General features: G+C 42.3%; 1 protein-coding gene across 2 annotated transcripts in view; it reads right to left on the bottom strand.

Moving 5' to 3' along the window:
- Positions 1-19,249, bottom strand: part of NPR3 (natriuretic peptide receptor 3) — a 75,799-nt gene that overhangs the window by 49,984 nt on the left and 6,566 nt on the right. For both annotated transcript variants that reach the window (XM_056112158.1, XM_056112157.1), the window contains exon 2: positions 12,210-12,332. In XM_056112158.1, the coding sequence (XP_055968133.1) occupies positions 12,210-12,332 (123 nt within the window). The remainder of the gene's footprint in view (positions 1-12,209; positions 12,333-19,249) is intronic.

Here is a 19,249-nt window from a genome sequence, read left to right as displayed (position 1 = left end):
CAACACCCCACCCAGACAGTCTCCTAACCACACCAGGAGTGATCCCTGAGTACCACTGAGTGTGACCCTGAAACAAAACAAATGAAAAAGAAGCTACTCTCAAGGAGCAACAGATTAAATTTCAGGCCCTCAAACAAATCCTCCTCCTCCCATCTGGGCCCTCCCAAATGCCAAGAGGCCACGGCCTGAGTGGGGACCAGCCGGGGCCCAGGGCGCAGGCGCAGTGCAAACTGCATCAGCAGAATGAACCCGGCCGGCACTCACAGCACAGACACCCTAAGAGGGTGGAGGGCGCGAATCCTTTAGCCAGGAAGACCCCCATAACCCAAGAACAGCCAGAACCAACTTCAGTCCATGGAGGAGCTCGTTTCTGAAAGGAGCCATCAGTGTTTGTTGATTCGCTTATGATTCACTTGCAGACTCAGTGAATCGAGACTCAGCAGAAGCAGTGTCACTGCAGCCAACAGGGCGAGAGTTTCTCAGCTCTGCGAACAAGTGGTCTCCAAGAGCCCAGGAAAGGGAACACTTGGCCCTCCAGGGCTCTGTGTTACTTCATCAGAAAAATACCCACAGAACTGCAAATATCAGCGTTTTCAGTTACTAACGTGGAAAAAAAACAGGTTTTTGCTATTGTTCTTTGGGGCCTTTAGTTTTGTTTTTTTTTTTGGGAGGGGTGGCCCACACCTGACAGTGTTTGGGGGTTTTACTCTTGGCTCTGCACTCAGGAATCACTTCTGGCAATACTCAGCGAACCATATGGGATATCAAAGAATGAACCCGGTTTCATTCACAAGAGCCTTACACACCGTACTAGCTCTCCGGCCCCCACGCAGGTTTGTTTTTAATTTCTGAATAATAAAATCCAATTTCAAAACATCATTTTAATAGAATCAAAACTAACTCAGGTATCATTCTTCTTGAGCATAAACAATCGTATAAAATTAGGTTGCTCTGGACTGGAGTGATAGTACAGCAGGCAGGGCGCTTGTCTTGCACACAACCTACCTTATTCCATCCTAATCACCCCACATGGTTTCCCAAGCCTGCCAGGAGTAACTCCTGAGTGCAGAGCCAGGAGTAAGCCCTGAGCACAACCTTATATAGCCCAAAAGCAGGAAGGAAGGAAGGAAGGAAGGAAGGAAGGAAGGAAGGAAGGAAGGAAGGAAGGAAGGAAGGAAGGAAGGAAGGGAGAGAAAAAATTAATTGATCATTTTTTATAGGCTGGCTTTGACTGTTCTTTATTGTACATAAAATCTTTCTGTCAAATTCAGGTAATTTTTTTTTCCCTCCCGTTGATCATCGATTTGCTCGAGCGGGCCCAGTAACATCTCCATTGGAGACTTTGTTGTTACTGTGTTTGGCATATCGAATACTCTCGGTAGCTTGCCAGGCTCTCCGAGAGGGGCGGAGGAATCGAACTCGGGTCGGCCATGTTGGCCACGTGTAAGGCGAACGCCCTACCCGCTGTGCTATCGCTCCAGCCCAGGTAATTTATGTTCTGCTAAATTTAGGTTCTTATGTATTGTTCTAAAATAAGCTATTGGGGGCTGGAGCGATAGCATAGCAGGTAGGGCATTTGCCTTGCACTCAGCTGACCTGGGTTTGATTCCCAGCATCCCATATGGTCCCCCAAGCACCACCAGGAGTAATTCCTGAGCACATGAGCCAAGAGTAACCCCTGAGCATCGCTGGGTGTGACCCAAAAGGCAAAAATAAATAAATAAATAAATAAATAAAATAAGCTATTGTTTGGAACTTAGAAAGCAGTTCACTATATATTAGCTTTCATTGCTGTGGTATAATTTTTGAGCCAAATATTAACAGCATCTCAAGTCTTTATAGTTACAGTATTATTGGTTTTTAATTTACTATGCCTTGATTCAGATTTATTTCTCATCTAGTTATATGGATCTATTGATAAAGCTGGTGGATAAAGTTGCTGAAAAAGAAAAGAAAGAAAATCCAGTAGGATGAATCTCTCTACCATAATCTCAAAGCTCACTTTTGTTTTCAAGAGGAAAAGAAAAGAATGCAAGCAATAATGCTGAAGACCCTCCAGCCCAACCGGGGCTATGACTTCCTTTCTGTGTGGGTGTCTCTGGTTGTCTCTGTAGGGGATGTCACAGAGGCCCGCTTGGCATGACTCCCTGTCAGTGGGGACAAATTTAATTCGGTGGACAACTGGGTGCCTTTGGAGATTTACGAGCGAAACAGAAGAATGCCATGATCAGAATCAGGCTTGAGAAATAGTCCTGGATTAGAGCAGGGAGACACCAAGGGGTCACAGTCACCGTAATCCAGGCAAGGGGTGAGCAGAGGTGATAGGCCGGAAGTCGGGAAGTCAGTTTCTCTCTCTCTCTCTCTCTCTCTCTCTCTCTCTCTCTCTCTCTCTCTCTCTCTCTCTCGCTCTCACTCCCTCGCTCTCTCACTCTCTCTCACTCACTCTCGCACTCTCTCTCTCTCACTCTTCAAAATTTAACATGGTTCTCTGTGTCATTCAAGTCCAGTTGATTGATTCTCCATTCGTGTTTATTTCTTTTAGACACACACACACACACACACACACACACACACACACACACACACTAGCCCTAAAATGGATACAAGAGGAATCTCAAGACTCTAGGAGAAAGAGGGAGTAAGAGACAGCAAAGGGAGCTGCGTCACCCCTGACGCCAAAGAGGAAAGAAAAGGTCGTCATTCGAGGGAAAGAGCAGAGCCAGGGGTGAGGAGGTTGAGTAGACTTGCAAATAATCACAGTCTGAATCAGGGGCATAGTAAATCCAAGTTGACCATCCACAGAAGGCCCATGGGACAGACCCCAGTAGGCGGAGGTAGAAATAAAGGCAAAAGAGGAGGCTCGGGTGTGATCAGAATCCAGGACCTGGACACACCAAAGAGTGAGGGCAAGAGGGTGATGGGCTGAGCACAGACAATTGGGGTATCCGTGGGCAGGAGGAGTATGAAGAGACAGGCATGCCCTAACAGAGAACCAGAAAGGATCACCACTAAGACATCTATTTCCTGAGAGAAATAGATGGAAACAATATGGAATGCTCTAGAATTGTACAGCTTACTACAGGTGCCACTGGTCTTTGCATAACTCACTTATAAGCCACTCAAATAAAAACACTCCAAATTCACCTCCTCGGTATCACTTGCCACATTTCAAGTGCTCAGTAGCCACACGTAGCTAGCAACTACCATCCCAGACAACACAAATTAGAACACAACCAGCAAAGCAGAATGTTCCAGTGACTAGCATGACTTTGGAGGCATAGAGGCTCAGCCTGAGGCCTGACCCCTGGTGTTGGCAATAGGATGGGGACCTTGAGGCTAGCACTGTCAGAAGTATAACGGGTACCAATTTCAGATCCAGATAATGGTTCTGAACAAGAATGTAAGAAGAGGAGATAGAAGTCTGCATTTGAGGGACTGGAGTGATAGCACAGTGGGTAGGGCATTTTCCTTGTATGTGGCTGACCCGGGTTCGATTCCCAGCATCTCATATGGTCCCCTGAGCACTGTCAGGAGTAATTCCTGAGTGCAAAGCCAGGAGTAAACCCCTGAGCATCACCAGGTGTGACCCGAAAAGCAAAAAATAAAAGAAGTCTGCATTTGAAAAGTACAACAGAGAAGGTTCAGGAAAGAGGGGGAAAGGAGCTGACTTTGCTCTTTTTTGCTTTGTTTCCAATGTCACAGAACCCCAAGCTTACATTCAGAGTGAGAAGGGCACAGAGTATTGCAAAATGGTCCACACAGGAAACTTACATAATGGCATAATGCACTGTTTTTTCACTAAACAAAGAAGACAATTAATCAAGAAGATTTATGGAAGAGAAAATAACCTGCCCAACGCTCAACTAATGCTCAACTCCCCTGCAATCAGGCAGCAGGCACTGTGTGGGGAGCCCACATGGGGATAACTGCCAGGCCCCAGTTGCCATTCTATTCAAGCAACAGAACAAAGGGGGCCTTCCAGAAAGGTAAGTTGAATGATGCACTGAGACATCACAGAAACAAATGCCTGGAGTTTCCTTGGCCGACCACATGCCACCCTGGTTCTTGATGGTGGGTGAGTGGGTGGGTGACCACTTCTGTAAGAGAGAGACAACTGCTTTACTGGCCTCAGCTCACGCTCTCCGGGCATCAGTGTGAGATGCCTGCCATGAGTTTCCTGATAGGGCTGCTCATAGTAATAATAACAGCATCGCTTCCAGGCGTTGTCTATTGCATTGTCTACTCTTCTGATGAAGACTGAAGTAGGATCCCCATCAGATGGATGAGGAAACCAGACGGGAGATGACTGTGTACAACGTCACTGAGTGAATAAGGAATGGAAGCAATATTTCCATGCAAGCCCGTCTCCATTGCTGGTGTCCTGGCTACTCTCTGTTCATTTCATCAAAGTGTAGGCTGTTCCACGGTTTTTAACTGCCTAGGCGGTGGAATGATAAAAATGTAATAAATAAATAAATAAAGCAAGCAAGCAAGCAGGCAGAGGACAAAAGGAAAAGGAAATGTCTAAAAATGATTTAACAACTTGTAATGGTTGAATACTTCAGTGAAAAATTATCTTTCTTCCTTTCCCAAATTGACTTTATTGTGCAGATATCACTTTTTTAGAAAAACAGAATAAATTCAATCCCTTGTCAGTTTTTTCTTTTCTTTTTCAGAGTTGAGTCATTTATGAACATTCTCCTAACTCTACAATGCATCCATCCTCACGTCCCTCACTGCCCTCTGAGTTTTCAGGATGTCAGGAAAGCTCTACATAATCCTAATAATCCAAGGTTAAATTGACAAAAAAAAAAAAACTACTTTCATCCTAATTCAGACCCAAACAAAATGCCAGTAAACAGGAATGCCGTAGTTGTTAGTAAAATTCTCCAGGGCAATCTATATCACCCTGTAAGTTTTTTCCAAATATTTGTGCTAGCCTAACAATTTTTTTAGTCATTCAACAAGACAAAGCAATCCAGTAATAAAACGGGCACATTATTAACATTTTTTAAAACTTCAGTGTCAGTTATTCATTAAAACAGAGCCTTATTCTGGAATGGGTGTGGAAGAACATGAGCATGAGAAAACATAGGGAACGGAGGGTGTGCAAGAACTTCTTGTGAACATCTGTCTGTTCTCTGGAACCCAAAATCCCAGAGAAGACCTTTTATTAATGAAGTGCTCCAGAAACTTGGCCTAGGCAAAATGCCTGCCAGAAGATTCTGTCTGTTGCTTCTAATCCCGAGGAGCTAGGGGTCTCAGGGTGAAAGCAAACATGGGCACTTGCCTTCCCACATCCACTCTCCCCTCTTCCTTGGTCCCAGATTCCTAAGTTGATTTGGAGCAGCAGAGAAGCATAAGAAAGCTATATTCTCGGGGCTGGAGCGATAGCACAGCAGGTAGGGCGTTTGCCTTGCACGCAGCCAACATGGCCAACACAGTTCGATTCCCAGCACCCCGTATGGTCCCCTGAGCACTGCCAGGAGCAATTCCTGAGTGCATGAGCCAGGAGTAACCCCTGAGCATCGTCGGGTGTGACCCAAAAAGCAAAAAAAAAAGCTATATTCTTACATCCAGTGCAACTCAGGAGAGCCAATGACATACAATGCATAAATTTTTGAATGGGGCCCTTCAAGAAAACTTTTATCTGGAGGGCAATGGGGGCAAGGGGTTCTTTTATATGATTCTCTCTCATCTTCCTCCTTCCTCTTGCTCAGAATTAATATATGATCCTGACACTGTATTAAGCATTTTGTAATTGTAAGGATACAGATCATCCACCAAAATTGAGAAAGCAGTTAAAGTTGGATCCCCAGAGTAACTAACTGCAGCCATCATCATTGGCCTAAACTACCCACTTCAAGCTTTCTCACAGGCAAAAGACCAACCTCTGCCTTTGCTTAAATCACCATAGATAGGAGTCTTGGTGATTTGTATGCAGACATAATTCCTTATGCACTCAAGTTCTCAGGATACATTAGATAAAAATTGGCTGCTTTTCAAGACTTAGAAACAACAAAGTACCCCAAAACATATAAGTGGATAAAAAAAACTAGGATGTCTATATACACCATGGAATATAAGTAGCACTGTAGCACTGACCTCCTGTTGTTCATCTATTTGCTGGAGCGGGCACCAGTAACATCTTCATTGTGAGACTTGTTGTTACTATTTTTGGCATACCGAATACCTCATGGGTGGCTTGTCAGGCTTTGCCATGTGGGCAGAATATTCTCGGTAGCTTGCCAGGCTCTCTGAGAGGGACAGAGGAATTGAACCCTGGTCGGCCGTGTACAAGGCAAATGCCCTACCATTGTGTTATCACTCCAGCCTGGAATATGAATAAGCTATAAGAAAAGTTGAAATCGTGCAATTTGCTCGTACATAAATGGAACCAGAGTTGTCAGTCTAGTGAAGTCAGTCAGAGGGGGAGGGACAAATACATAATTATATCTCGTATGTGGAATATAAACATAGTAATGGAATAGCAAATGGCCAATGGTAACAGATTCTGAGTGTCTGCCTACAGAACTAAGTTTGCTAAGGGAGAAGGGGTGGAAGGAAGCCTTGCGACATTGGAGGAGGTGTGATAATGGAAGATGTCTACAACTCTATTATTAATAGTATTGTAAATCAGAATGCCTAAATAAAATTTGAAGAAAAAATGTTGGCTAATTTGGTAAAAAAAAAAAATTAATGCATAGCCTTAAGTTTATCCATAAAACTATAACCATGGGGAAATGTACAAATTTAACTTCTCTTTAATATAGATTATTTTTCAGTATAACCACCAAAGCAAACTAATACCAGAGTTAACATTCATTAAATACTCATTATGCTTCTATGTCCCACATATATCACCTCATTGCTATTCAGCCTGATGCCATAGAACAACTACTATTATTTCCAGAAAAACTAATACTCACTGAGAAAAGTAAGGATCTGTGAATCTGCCTCAAGCCAGTATGTGGAACAGCCTCCTAGACAGACCAGTATCAGTACCCAAAGCCTAGGCATCTATGCTATGAAAAGCTAAAAGAAAGAACTTCATTCAAAATTTCAAGAACACGTGACAGGTTAGATAAGAGCATACTATCTATTTCTATGCATTACAGCACATTTTCAAAGAGCAGAAAAATTCACAGAACCCTAAGTTTCACAAAAATATCCAAGCCTCCTCTCAAGTGATATGCATCTGTGTACATATGCCTCCATATGCTCCGTACGCATATTATTATGTGTATGTAACTTCTTTGGAGGCCAGAGGGATCATTTTCCCTAACAGTGCCCCAGGCCACTCTTGGAAATGCTCTGTCCAGCTGCAAATGTTGAATAGTTCAACACTCAGGTCCCATGAAGTAGTGCTGCTAATGCCACCAGGGTGCTGGGAGGGCCATGCCATGCCATGCCCGAGATGAACGTGAGGGCCTCTATCTGCCAGGCGTAGGCTCTGGAATTCTGAGCTCTCACCAGGGCCCTACACGTGATTTCTGATGTACAATGAGAAGGACACAGAATCAATTTTGTAGTTTTCCTCAAAAGTATAAACTTATTACATGAAAATGCCAGGTAAGTCCAAATTGAGAAATAGTTTACAAAATAATTGTTGTATCAATGAGTCAGGCCACAAGAAATAAAACTTGAGGGACTCTCACAGTTGGGGGAGATACAGAGACACAACAGTAGAAGGCAATGTGGAGTCCTGGGCTGGATTCTGGGACAGAGAAAGGATTAGAAGGGAAGGTGAGCTTCCATATGACCCCGCAATACCATTTCTGGGAATACATCCCGAGGGTGCAAAAAAGCACAGTAGAAATGATACTTGCACCTGTATGCTCATTGCAGCATTGTTCACAATAGCCAGGACCTGAAAACAACCCAAGTGCCCTAGAACAGACAACTGGTTAAAGAAACTTTATTACATCTATACAATGAAATACTATGCGGCTGTTAGAAGAGATGAAGTTATGAAATTTGCTTATAAGTGGATGGTCATGGAAAGTATCATGCTCAGTGAAATGAGTCAGAAAGAGAAGGACAGACATAGAATGACTGCACTCATTTGTGGAATATAAAATAACATATTATGATACTGGCACCCAAGGACAGTAGAGACAGGACCAGGAATATTGCTCCATGGTTGGCAGCCTACCTCATGAGTTGGGGGAGAAGGCAGATGAAATAAAGAAGGTATCACTTAGTAAATGATGGTTAGAGATAAGTCCAGATGGGAGATGTATGCTGAAAGTAGATAAAGGACCAAACGTGATAGCCTCTCAGTACCTGTATCGCAAACCATAAAGCCCAAAAGGAGAGAGAGAGTATGGGGGAAATTGTCTGCCATAGAGGCAGGGGGAGGGGTGGTGGGGGGGTATATTGGGGACGTTGGTGGTGGAAAATGTGCACCGGTGGAGGGATGGGTGTTCATTGTATGACTAAACTCAAACATGAAAGCTTTGTAACTGTATTTCATGATGATTCGATAAAAATAAATAAATAAATGAAGGGAAGGTAAATTTCAATAAGGCCTATAATTTAGTAGAAACATACCATGGTAAAATTGTTTTGGCCATTCAATGGTTAACATTTAAGGAAACTGAATATGAACTTTCTATTTTACATTGCAAGTTTTCCATAAGTTTTAAAATCATTCCAACTCTTTTTAATTTTCAAAAACAAAATTGGGTCCACATATAATACTAAATTGTGTCCAACTTTCAAGAATAATTTTATGTTCTATAAACTATCCGAGAGGACAAAAACAATGGAAGGTATACTAATTAATCTTCCAAAGTTCATATAAAACTGCTCTCCAAATCTAGCAAAACCACCTCAAGGCTAGAAAACTACTGTCCTCTCTCACTTATGAATAAAACAAAATGCTTAAAAACTGAAGATAATCATTATGTCTTTTTAAAAAATCATGTCAAGATTTTTTAAAAATCATGCAATTCCAAGTATTCTACTACTACTCAATATTAGAAAATTTGTTAGAGAAAATGTCTGAAGTATTTGATAATGTTCAATAATCATTATCAACTTTTCAAACAATAGCTAATAAACCAGGAATGAAAGTATACTTTAATATCTACTTCAAGATAAAACACCAGAAATTCAGTATCACCACTGTGATAGAGTAATTATTCTGAGGATCTCTGCCAAGAAAAAGAACTAAAATAATCAACTATCAAAAAAGAGAGAAAATTGCTTGTTACTTGAAATTGCTATAAAGTTGATATTAAAATTTATTAGACATTGAAATTGACACTGAAATTATTATTTGAAATTGTTATAAAAACAACTGGAACAAGGATTACTGTGTGGAATCATTGGAAACTAAATAAAACAAATAGTCACATATTCTCTAAAGCCACTACAATTTAAACAATAAGGAAATATTATGAAATAGTTATCAGCAACAGAAGAGAAAATAAATGAAGGAAATGAAAAATGCTTCTTTATGGACACTAAAAAATCAAATAAATCAAACTTAAAGTAACATGACAAGCTGACAAAGATATTAAAAAACAACCTGCCACAGAGGCAGGGTGGGATGGGGGGGATGGGGGGTGGGAGGGATACTGGGATCCATGGTGGTGGGAAATGGGCACTGATGGAGGGATGGGTATTTGATCATTGTATAATGATCAAAAAACCCAAGCACAAAAATTTGTAAGTCTACAACTGTACCTCATGGTGTCTCACTAATAAAAATTTTAATAAATAAATAAATAAACAACCTTCCAGTTGTTACAGAAGTATAAACTGAGAAACCTCTGGAGAAGCAACTTGGCAATACTCTCAAAACCTAAATTATGTAACCTATGACCCAGAAAGTTTACGTCTAGAAATTTTCTCAGAGATAATATTCATCCACATATATAAATGCACATGTTCACACGTACATGCAAGACTACTTACATAGCATTGTTCCCTTTTGGGGTGCCACACTCAGCAATTCTTAGGGTTTACTCCAGGCTCTGCACTCAGGGATCACTCCTGGCAGGCTCAGGGGACCATATATGGTGCCAGGGATCAAATCCAGATCAGCTACAAGCAAGACAAGCACCCTACCCACTGTACTATCTCTCTGGCCCCTAGCACTGTTCTCAATAGCAAAGAAAAAAATGGGAATAATATACATATTAAAATGTAAGAGATTGATTAAGATGACATGACAACTTTAGTGCTACTATAAAGTTTTACTATAACTAGCATGATCATTTTATCTTTTTTTCAACTTTGAGTCATATTTATTTAGTAAATAACCTAATTTTTTAATTGAATCCCAGTGAGATACAGTTACAAAGTTGTTCATTATTGGGTTTCAGTCATATAATGTTCCAACAGCCATTCCTTCACCAGTGTGCATTTCCCACCACCAATGTCCCCAGTTTTCCTCATGCCACCACCCTCCTTCAACCTGCCTCTATGGGAAGCACTTTTCTCTTCTCTTCTCTTCTCTTCTCTTCTCTTCTCTTCTCTTCTCTTCTCTTCTCTTCTTTTTCTCTCCTCTTCTCTTCTCTTCTCTTCTCGTCTCTTCTCTTCTCTCTCTCTGTCTCTCTGTTTCTGTCTATCTCCCTCTGTTTCTGTCTCTATCTCTCTGTCTCTATCTCTCTGTCTCTGTCTCTGTCTCTCTGTCTCTGTCTCTGTCTCTCTCTCTCTCCTCCCTTTTGGACATTATAGAATAATCATTTTAATAAAAAAATTTTCTTAGAAATTTTTATCAAAGAGAACATACACACTTTTTAAAGTATTTTCATCTAGGTGGTAGAATTATGGTAATTTATTTTCTTCACTTTGTATTTCTGTGCCCACATTTTCTACAATACACCTCTATGGTAACTGGCAGATAAAATACAATACAAGGTTTACCTGTGGAGCAAAGGGATTCCAGTCCCTTCCTCACATCTGTAGGATACCTGCCCATTTATCATGTGCATTTTTATGAATTGCCTCCAAGTTCTAGATTTTAATTACCAACTTGCAAAACACAGAATAAACATTTTCAATTTTTCACCAGTCTCCACCACTATCTCCATGAACGCAGTACTGTAGTCAATTCTCATACAACTACATCCTGATAGTGGGCCAAGAAGTGAAGCCAGCATTTGGTTGGGGTGAAAAGAGTATGGAAGATCACAGTGAGGAAGAAAACTTGGAATATTTACCCAACAAGGCATAAATCTCCACAGGAAACTTGCTAGTTTGGGTTCCAGCAAATTTTCTCCAACCAAGTGAGAATTGTATTTTATTATCTATTTATGAACAATAATCTATTGCTTAAGTCAACCTGGGTTCCATAACATGAAACTGAGGTAAATAAATGCTTAAGGTTTAGATCCTGATTCTCTCAAGAGCAAGAACTGGGGAGTGGACATGATACACACACTTACTTACAACTCCCTACAATGGCTCGGCTTTGAGTAGCCAGAGAGTAGTATTTAAGAAAGTGCCCCATAACCCTACAGTGCCTACTTTAGAGGGACCCTCACAACAAGACGAGGGGGGAAGAGTTGTAATCTTGATCACATCCTTAAACATCCTCCATCACAGGAACCCTGAGAACTTCCCCAGATACAATTTAAGGAATAAGACACTCAGTCACACATGTTAGAAGTTCTCAAACTTCTACATAGAAGGGGTGTAATCAGCAGTGATCTGGACAGGAAGGGGGCCAGGAGCAATGGATTCAGACCTTTTTGCGTCTGTTTACATAAACGGTTGAGGTTTTGTTCGCATCATAGGCCATTATGAACATATGTGTCACACATATATTCACAAACATGCAATTATACTATTAATATACAAGTTCTATGAAAGAATATATGTGGCATGTATCAATCTCTTCAACATATTCTATTTCATTGCACTGAGAGATGTCAGTCTGTTCTATTCTATTAAACATTCTTTCTAAACCTCACTAAGTATTCCAATAATCAGCTGGCAACCTGCAGCTGAAAACACACAGGGAGACACCCTGGATTTATGATCGTTGGAATGAATGCTAGATAAGTCCCCTGGTATCTTTTGGCTCCAAGTCAACTCTCCAATATGAAAAGCGTGAAAACTTACCACAAATCATGGGAATACTCATAATCGCCAATTATGAAAATCTTATTTATGAAAATCTAATCTATTGAGATAACTCCCACCACTGGCACTTTCTCACCATGGCTGTGGCAGAAAATTCTGGAAAGAGTTACCGTAGGAAGAACTGTTGAAGAGCTCGATGTTGAAGAAAGCGTAGTCTCCACTGGTCATCCCGTGCCTGTGCACTGCCAGCATGATGCTCCGGATGGTGTCGCTGCTCGCACACAAGATCACAACTGGAGAGGGAGGAACAAACCACATGGTCAAACACCCCTGCACAGAGGACAGCCAGAAGCTGAGGTCAGTGCGGGGTGGCTGACAAGGAGCAGAGAATCTCCATCCTCCTAAAGAAACTGTTTGCAGATTACTGATTAATTACAGAAGGGAGGATGGTAACTTCCAAGTGGAGAAACCCAACTAACCCACCACATAATGGAATAAACTGTCTCTACCATAACCACCACCATTTCTTTTTTGTTTTGTTTTGTTTTGCTTTTTCGGTCACCCCTGGCGATGCCCAAGGGTTACTCCTGGCTCTGCACTAAGGATTACTCCTGTGGTGCTCGGAGGACCACATGGAATGCTAGGAATCAAACCCAGGTTGGCCTCGTGCAAGGCAAATGCTCTACCCGCTGTACTATCGCTCCAGCCCGCCCCCACCACCACTTCGACCACGCCCATCATCATCACTGTCAGTACAATCACCATCACCACCACCAACACCACTATTACCACCACCACCACCATCATTGCCACCACCACCAAGCACAATCAACAAGCTTCTTAAGGTAACACAAACAGAACCCTAAATGTCAACATTGACAAAGTTGCATCCAATCAGAGAAAGCAGCCACAGCCCCATTCTGGGTAGCAGCCAAAGAACAGCCGGCCAGCCGGCCCACACTCTTGAGAGCAGTCTATTTCATGAAAAATAAGACAGGCCAAGGAAGCATGAAAAAGAATAAAAAACAGAGGTCAAAGACTGGAAAATTAAAATCAGTGGTGACCCTCAACTGAATCCTGATCTGGAAAGATAAATATGGAAGTTTTGCTATAAAAGGCATTATTGAGACAACTGGAGAAATGTGAATAAGAGCTGTCAACTGGATCATAGCATTGCATTGTGTTAAAAGTTGTGATTTCTCGGGGCTGGAGCAATAGCACAGTGGATAGGGCATTTGCCTTGCACACGGCCGACCCGGGTTTGATTCCCAGCATCCCATATGATCCCCTGAGCACTGCCAGGGGTGATTCCTGAGTGCAGAATCAGGAGTAACCCCTGTGCGCATCGCCAGGTGTGACCCAAAAAGCAAAAAAAAAAAAAAGTTGTGATTTCTCATAACTACGATAGGTATATGAGTGAATATCTTTATTTTTAGGAAACATCCTTGAATATGTATTTGAGGATAAAGAAGCATAAACGCTATGCTCAAATGGTTCCTATAAAGACAGTGATATTTTTGTGTCCATCTATATGTGTATGTACATACGTATAGATATAGATATAGATATATAGGGTAAGAAGGGAGGGAGGAAGATGGAGGGAAGTGAGGGCGGGAAGAAGAAGGCAAGGAAGAGGAGGAAATAAAAGGGATGGGAGGACAGAGGTAGGAGGAGATCCCAACTGCTGAAGTATCTATGTTCTAATAATTACAACTGGCAAAAATCTAGAAGATTCTACAAGGCTCTTTATTCTTTCTTATATTGTTTCCAAAAGTATAAAATTATTTAAAAATAGAGCTGCTGGTTTTGTTTTAATACTTCAAATAGGCCCTCTCTTCTCTGGAGAGCCCATGTTCTCTCCTCACATGGATCACTCCAAATCCCCCCTCCCACTATTCCCCTCCTATTTTCTAATTAAACTGCTTTACTTCACAAAAGATAAAGACAGAAAAATAAGTAAATGCTTCAAACAAAGAGCCAGATTTGCTTAATTATTTTTTTTAAAAAAAGGTAAAATAGACCAACCACGTTTTATAGTAAATGCACTGTAAACTGTTTCCTGAAAAAGTGAATTGAATGGCTTAAGGGCAAACGTAACTCATCTGGCAAATCTGAGACTGCAGGGAACAATATTAATGTGGAAATATTGTTCTGCCGCTGTCTGGGCACCTTCGGGCCAGTTCCCAGTCCCTCCCAGGGCGCTAAGGGTAAAGCAACCCTTGGCGTTAGAGGTTTTGCACAGCTCCAGAATATCGCTGCCCTGTGACCCAGTCTACCCAGTTATTAGGATCCTTGTGGCTGGACCCTCTGCACGCAGGCATGCATCAAGCCATCAGGAGCCACTGGCGGCCTGGGCTCTGTGCGCGCACGCGTTATCACCCAGCATGCCAGCCCTCGGAGATGTGTGCGCTCTTTGTGAAACAGGGGTGCTGAAAGACGTCAAACCAACTACGAACTGCGCCAAGGCTGCCTTGGCAACCTGCTCGGAGCAGCACTCGCCTTGTTGATGTTCCATTTGCTGCCCACATTCACTCTGCACCTTTTATCCGGGACGCTGGCATTTCTTACTACAAAGGGGCTTGCTGTACAGACCCAAAGCTCTGTGGAGCAAGTTTTGAGACCAAGACAAAAACTCTTCCAAGGTCTATAGTTGTGTTTTGGTCCTGGACACATACAGTTTTATGTTTGAGGGTAAAGAGTTAAATTCCAAGGTGCCGCAGTAAAGATGCTTGCAAAGCAACTCACCATTTCTAACCACCTCTAGATGCCTACCCATCCCCCACTTTTTGCTCCGATTTGATGCTGACCCTTCTTTTAAGAAAACAGCCTAGAACAGTCCCACAGAACAGTCAAAAAGTGACTGTCAGGGGCTGAGTCAGTTTCAAGAGTGTGGATTCCTAAGGAGGCAGCAACTCCAGGTCACCCTAGAAAGTGAGCTGGGCAGCTCTCAATTTCTTAATCCATTGATCACAGCCCAGAGCCTGGCCCGAAACTCCCACAAGCACACACTGTTGCTGTCCACAGAGGAAGAGGCAAATCCGTGCTAGTGGACAGAGTCCAGAACACAGGATGTTCAGAAACGAAGGCCACCTCAATAGTATGAGGACTACAGTGATGACAAACATGGTTGGGGGGTCGGGGTGTTTTGTTTTTTTACATTTTTTTCCATGAGAGGGGGTTGTTTGTTAATTTTTTGAGCCACACCCAGTGGTCCTCAGAGCTTATTCCTGGCTCTGTGCTTATTCCTGGCTCTGTGCTCAGAGATTACTCCTGGTGCATTTAGGGGACCATATGGGATGCCAGGGAATGAACCAGGGTCAATCACCTGCAGGGCAAGCATCCTACCCACTGTACTATCACTCTGGCTCGATCACAAACATGTGTGAGTTGACCATTATGCACTTGAACATAGAGAGCCAGGCCAGGAGCAGAGGGGATGTCAGTGATGATGGAATCAGGGTCAGGGAGCTCTGTTGGAAGATTCAGGCCTCCAAAGGTGCCAAGCTCTGCCAGTCCCCTAAGCAAGCACCAAGGAGGTTCAGGTACGTGATTCAGAACAGGCGGTGTGTGTTCTTAGGCTCGGACACAAACATCCTGAATGGGGCTGCTGACAATACTGACCTGTGCCATACATTTGCCTATTTTTACATTCCTGGTCCATCTCCACCTCTCTGTCGCCATCACCATCAGTACCAACCTTTTTTGGAAAGATGCATTCTTTAACAAATGTCCATATCTGCCTGGACTGAGCAAGAGAACTCAAGGCGGCACTGTGTGTATCTAGGCAGACTTTTATTATGTTCCTCCTTATCTCTCTTGAGTGACCATCCACAGTCTTCCACTTTCAGTTGGAACAAATTCTTACAGAGGTTTGCAAAGTGATCAGAGTGCAGTATCCACCTAGATTTGTAAGATATTGCCTGATTTCTGATGACTATTTCATTCAACAAGTATTTTTAGCTAACAGAGGGTTTTTAATAGTTTTGATTTTTAAGCCAAGCTACAGATACAGAGAACAGACTGGTGGTTCCTCTTCCAAAGGCAGCAAGTGGCAGTTATGAGGACGCAGTGCACAGCCCAGGGATTAGTTAATAATTCTTTATTGCATATCTGAAAGCTTCTCCAAAAGCAGATCTTAAAAATTCTGATCACAAAAATAAATGTATCTTTGTTTGGTGATGGATTTTATTTATTGGGGGGAAGGGGGATTTTTGGGTCATACCCGGCAATGCTCAGGGGTTACACCTAGCTCTGCATTCAGGAATTACTCCTAGCAGTGCTAAGGGGACCATATGGAATGCCAAGGATCAAACCCTGGGTCGGCTGTGTACAAGGCAAACGTCCTACCCACTGTACTATCACTCCAGCCTCTAGTGATGGATTTTAACTAGCCTTATACCGTGGTGACTGTTTTGCACTTATACAAATATCAAACCATCACTTTGGACCATTGGAACCAATATGACTCTATGTCATCATACCTCAATTTAAGAATAAAACCAAAAAAAATTTTTAAGATAACCTTTTCTTTCTACTCACATGTCATAAGTTCATATCACTAATGTATTTTGCATACTATAATAAAAAGCACAGTGACATAAACAGTTTTGGGGGACAGACAGTAATGCACACATGTGGGAAGTTTGCAGTCATACTCAGAGTTAAGGCAGCTGCCATCAATTGCTAATAGTCAGTAAGATTTATAGAAAGAAAAAGACAACATTGGCTAGCCCTATTTCAATCTGCATAAGTGAAGGTCAAATAAGATTCTTTGTGGGGCTTAGGAGATAGCAAGCAAGCAAGCACACAGCCAAGCCAGATTCAATCCCCACTCTCCCATATATGGTCCCCAAGCCGCGAGCCCCACCAGGAGTGATCCCCAAGCACAGAGACAGGAAGAAGCCCTAAGCATAGCTGGGAGTGTCCCCCCAAAATTAAAAAACTTTCTCATGTATTTAAGTATCTAAATAATCTATTTTAAATACATTATTTAAGTAACCTAAATAACTAAGTTGCAATATTTGGTGAAATTGCACAACTTCTACAACAGGGTATTAGTGCAATTTACATGTCTGAACAGACGTTACAGCATTCTACTCCGTTCTCTCCTCCTTGCCAACGACTTAGGGGTATCTCAGGTCACACACATCCCTCCCCCGACTAATTGACATTTCTTCTAAACAGACTTTTCACTATTGCAGGACATTCATGCAGTCACTCACAGAGAAAGGAGTGCAAAAGGGTGTCTAGAGAAATCCACTCAAAGAATCAAAAAACTTTCTGCTGTCACAACCAAATTAGGAGATAATGCTTTCTCCGTTCCGACCATCTCAGATTCGCAACTCTCCTTGTCACTCACTGTATCTTCAACTCTTCCTGTACCCCCCACCTACTCTTGAGCCCTGGAGGAAAAGAAGTGTCTTATCAGTGAGTCTGGAAGAAGAAAATCTTCCCACAAGGCTCATTCCTCTCTCCTTCCTCCTAGAAGTATGTCTGCTTGCATACAGGCCACTTTCATCAAGTGTAAGGGGCATCTGCAGCTGATTGGCACTAATTGTCAATCCGTGGATGATCAGGCTGGGTGGGCAAGAGGAAAAGTAACAAGCAGGCCCTTTCAGAAACAGAGCTAAGTCCAGTCTTGAATAGGTCTTATCTATAATAACAACAATGTTTGGGGGCCAGAAAGCTGACCCTGAGGGCTAGAGCACATGCTTTGCACACAGGAGCCCTGAGTTCAATCACCAGCACCACAGGGTCCCCTAAGTACCACTGGGAGTAGCTGCTGTAGGATCAGCCCCTTGGTACCACCAAGTGTGCCACCTCCCCCGCAAAAAGACAATATTTTAATATTATCCATCTTACTCCTGAAGCTGTCTTCCATTTACGCAGAAGTGGGTGGGGGGAGGCGGGGGAGGGAAGATGCTGCTTTGTGGAGGCAAGGCACCTTGTGTGAGTCATACAAATTAAAATTGTAGCAAAAAAATGGAAAATCGAAACTATTAGTACTCTGGGGGAGTCAAAGAAACATCTCAGATGAACACACAGTACATGTATGTGTGTGTATGTATGTATATACATTTATATATATGCGCAAATTTTAAATGTACTCATTTAAAATTTTATAATTTTATGTGGATAAATTTTAAAAAGAAAGTAAGAAAAGTAGAATATCGACCTGTAGCACTGTTGCACTGTCCTTTTGTTGTTCATCAATTTGCTCAAGTGGGCACCAGCAAAGTCTCACAATTTGTTGTTACTGTTTTTGGCATATCAAATACGTCACGGGTACCTTGCCAGGATTTGCCAAGCGGGCAAGATACTCTTGGTAGCTTGCTGGGCTCTCTGAGAGGGGTGGAGGAATCGAATCGGAGGCAGGCAAGGCAAACGCCCTACCCAGTGTGCTATCGCTCCAGCCCGAATATCAATCTAGGATGTCTAAAATCTAAATAAAACAAATTCCAGAAAGGAAAACAGAAAATTAATGAAATAAAAGAAATAACTTAAGAGCAGGGTTAAAGGGTTAATGGGGGAATGAAGGAAAGAAGAAGTTAAGAAATTTTTCAGAGTCGGGGCTGGAGCAATGGTACAGCGGGTAGGGTGTTTGCCTTGCACATGGCCAACCTGGGTTCGAGTCCCAGGATCCATATGGTCCCCTGAGCACCACCAGGGGTAATTCCTGAGTGCAGAGCCAGGAGTAACCCCTGTGCATCGCCAGGTGTGACCCAAAAAGCCAAAAAAAAAAAAAAAGAAATTTTCCAGGGTCCAGAACAATAGTACAGTGGACAGGGCACTTGTCTTGCATGCAGCTGACTACTGCTCTACCCCTGCCCAGCACCACCAAGAATAATTCCTGGGTGAAGAACCAGGACTTAACCCTGAGTATCACCAGTTTTGACCCAAAAACAAACAAATAAATAAATACACAAATAATTTTTCAGAAAAGAATTTCAAAAAAGGCAAAGAATTCAAACTCATTTAAGTTTTCTAATAACATAGAAGGATATTTTGAGAAAAAATGATTTTCAATATGTCATTTTATATTACCCGATGATAGGATAGGAAGAAGAAACTTTCCGTCAAGGGAGATCTCAAACTTTATCCATACTTTCTCAGACGTGTTCCTCCAAAACAAGGGCACAAGCTAAGAAAGAGGAGCACAGAGGAATCCAGCCAAGATGAGAAACGGAGTTGGACACTGAAGGAAGACTGT

The sequence above is a fragment of the Sorex fumeus genome, unplaced genomic scaffold (genome assembly GCF_029834395.1).
Source record: "Sorex fumeus unplaced genomic scaffold, SorFum_2.1 ptg000015l, whole genome shotgun sequence".
NCBI classification, from domain to species: domain Eukaryota; kingdom Metazoa; phylum Chordata; class Mammalia; order Eulipotyphla; family Soricidae; genus Sorex; species Sorex fumeus.
Note: the sequence above shows the minus strand (reverse complement) of the source record. Positions and strands in the feature narration are given on the sequence as shown.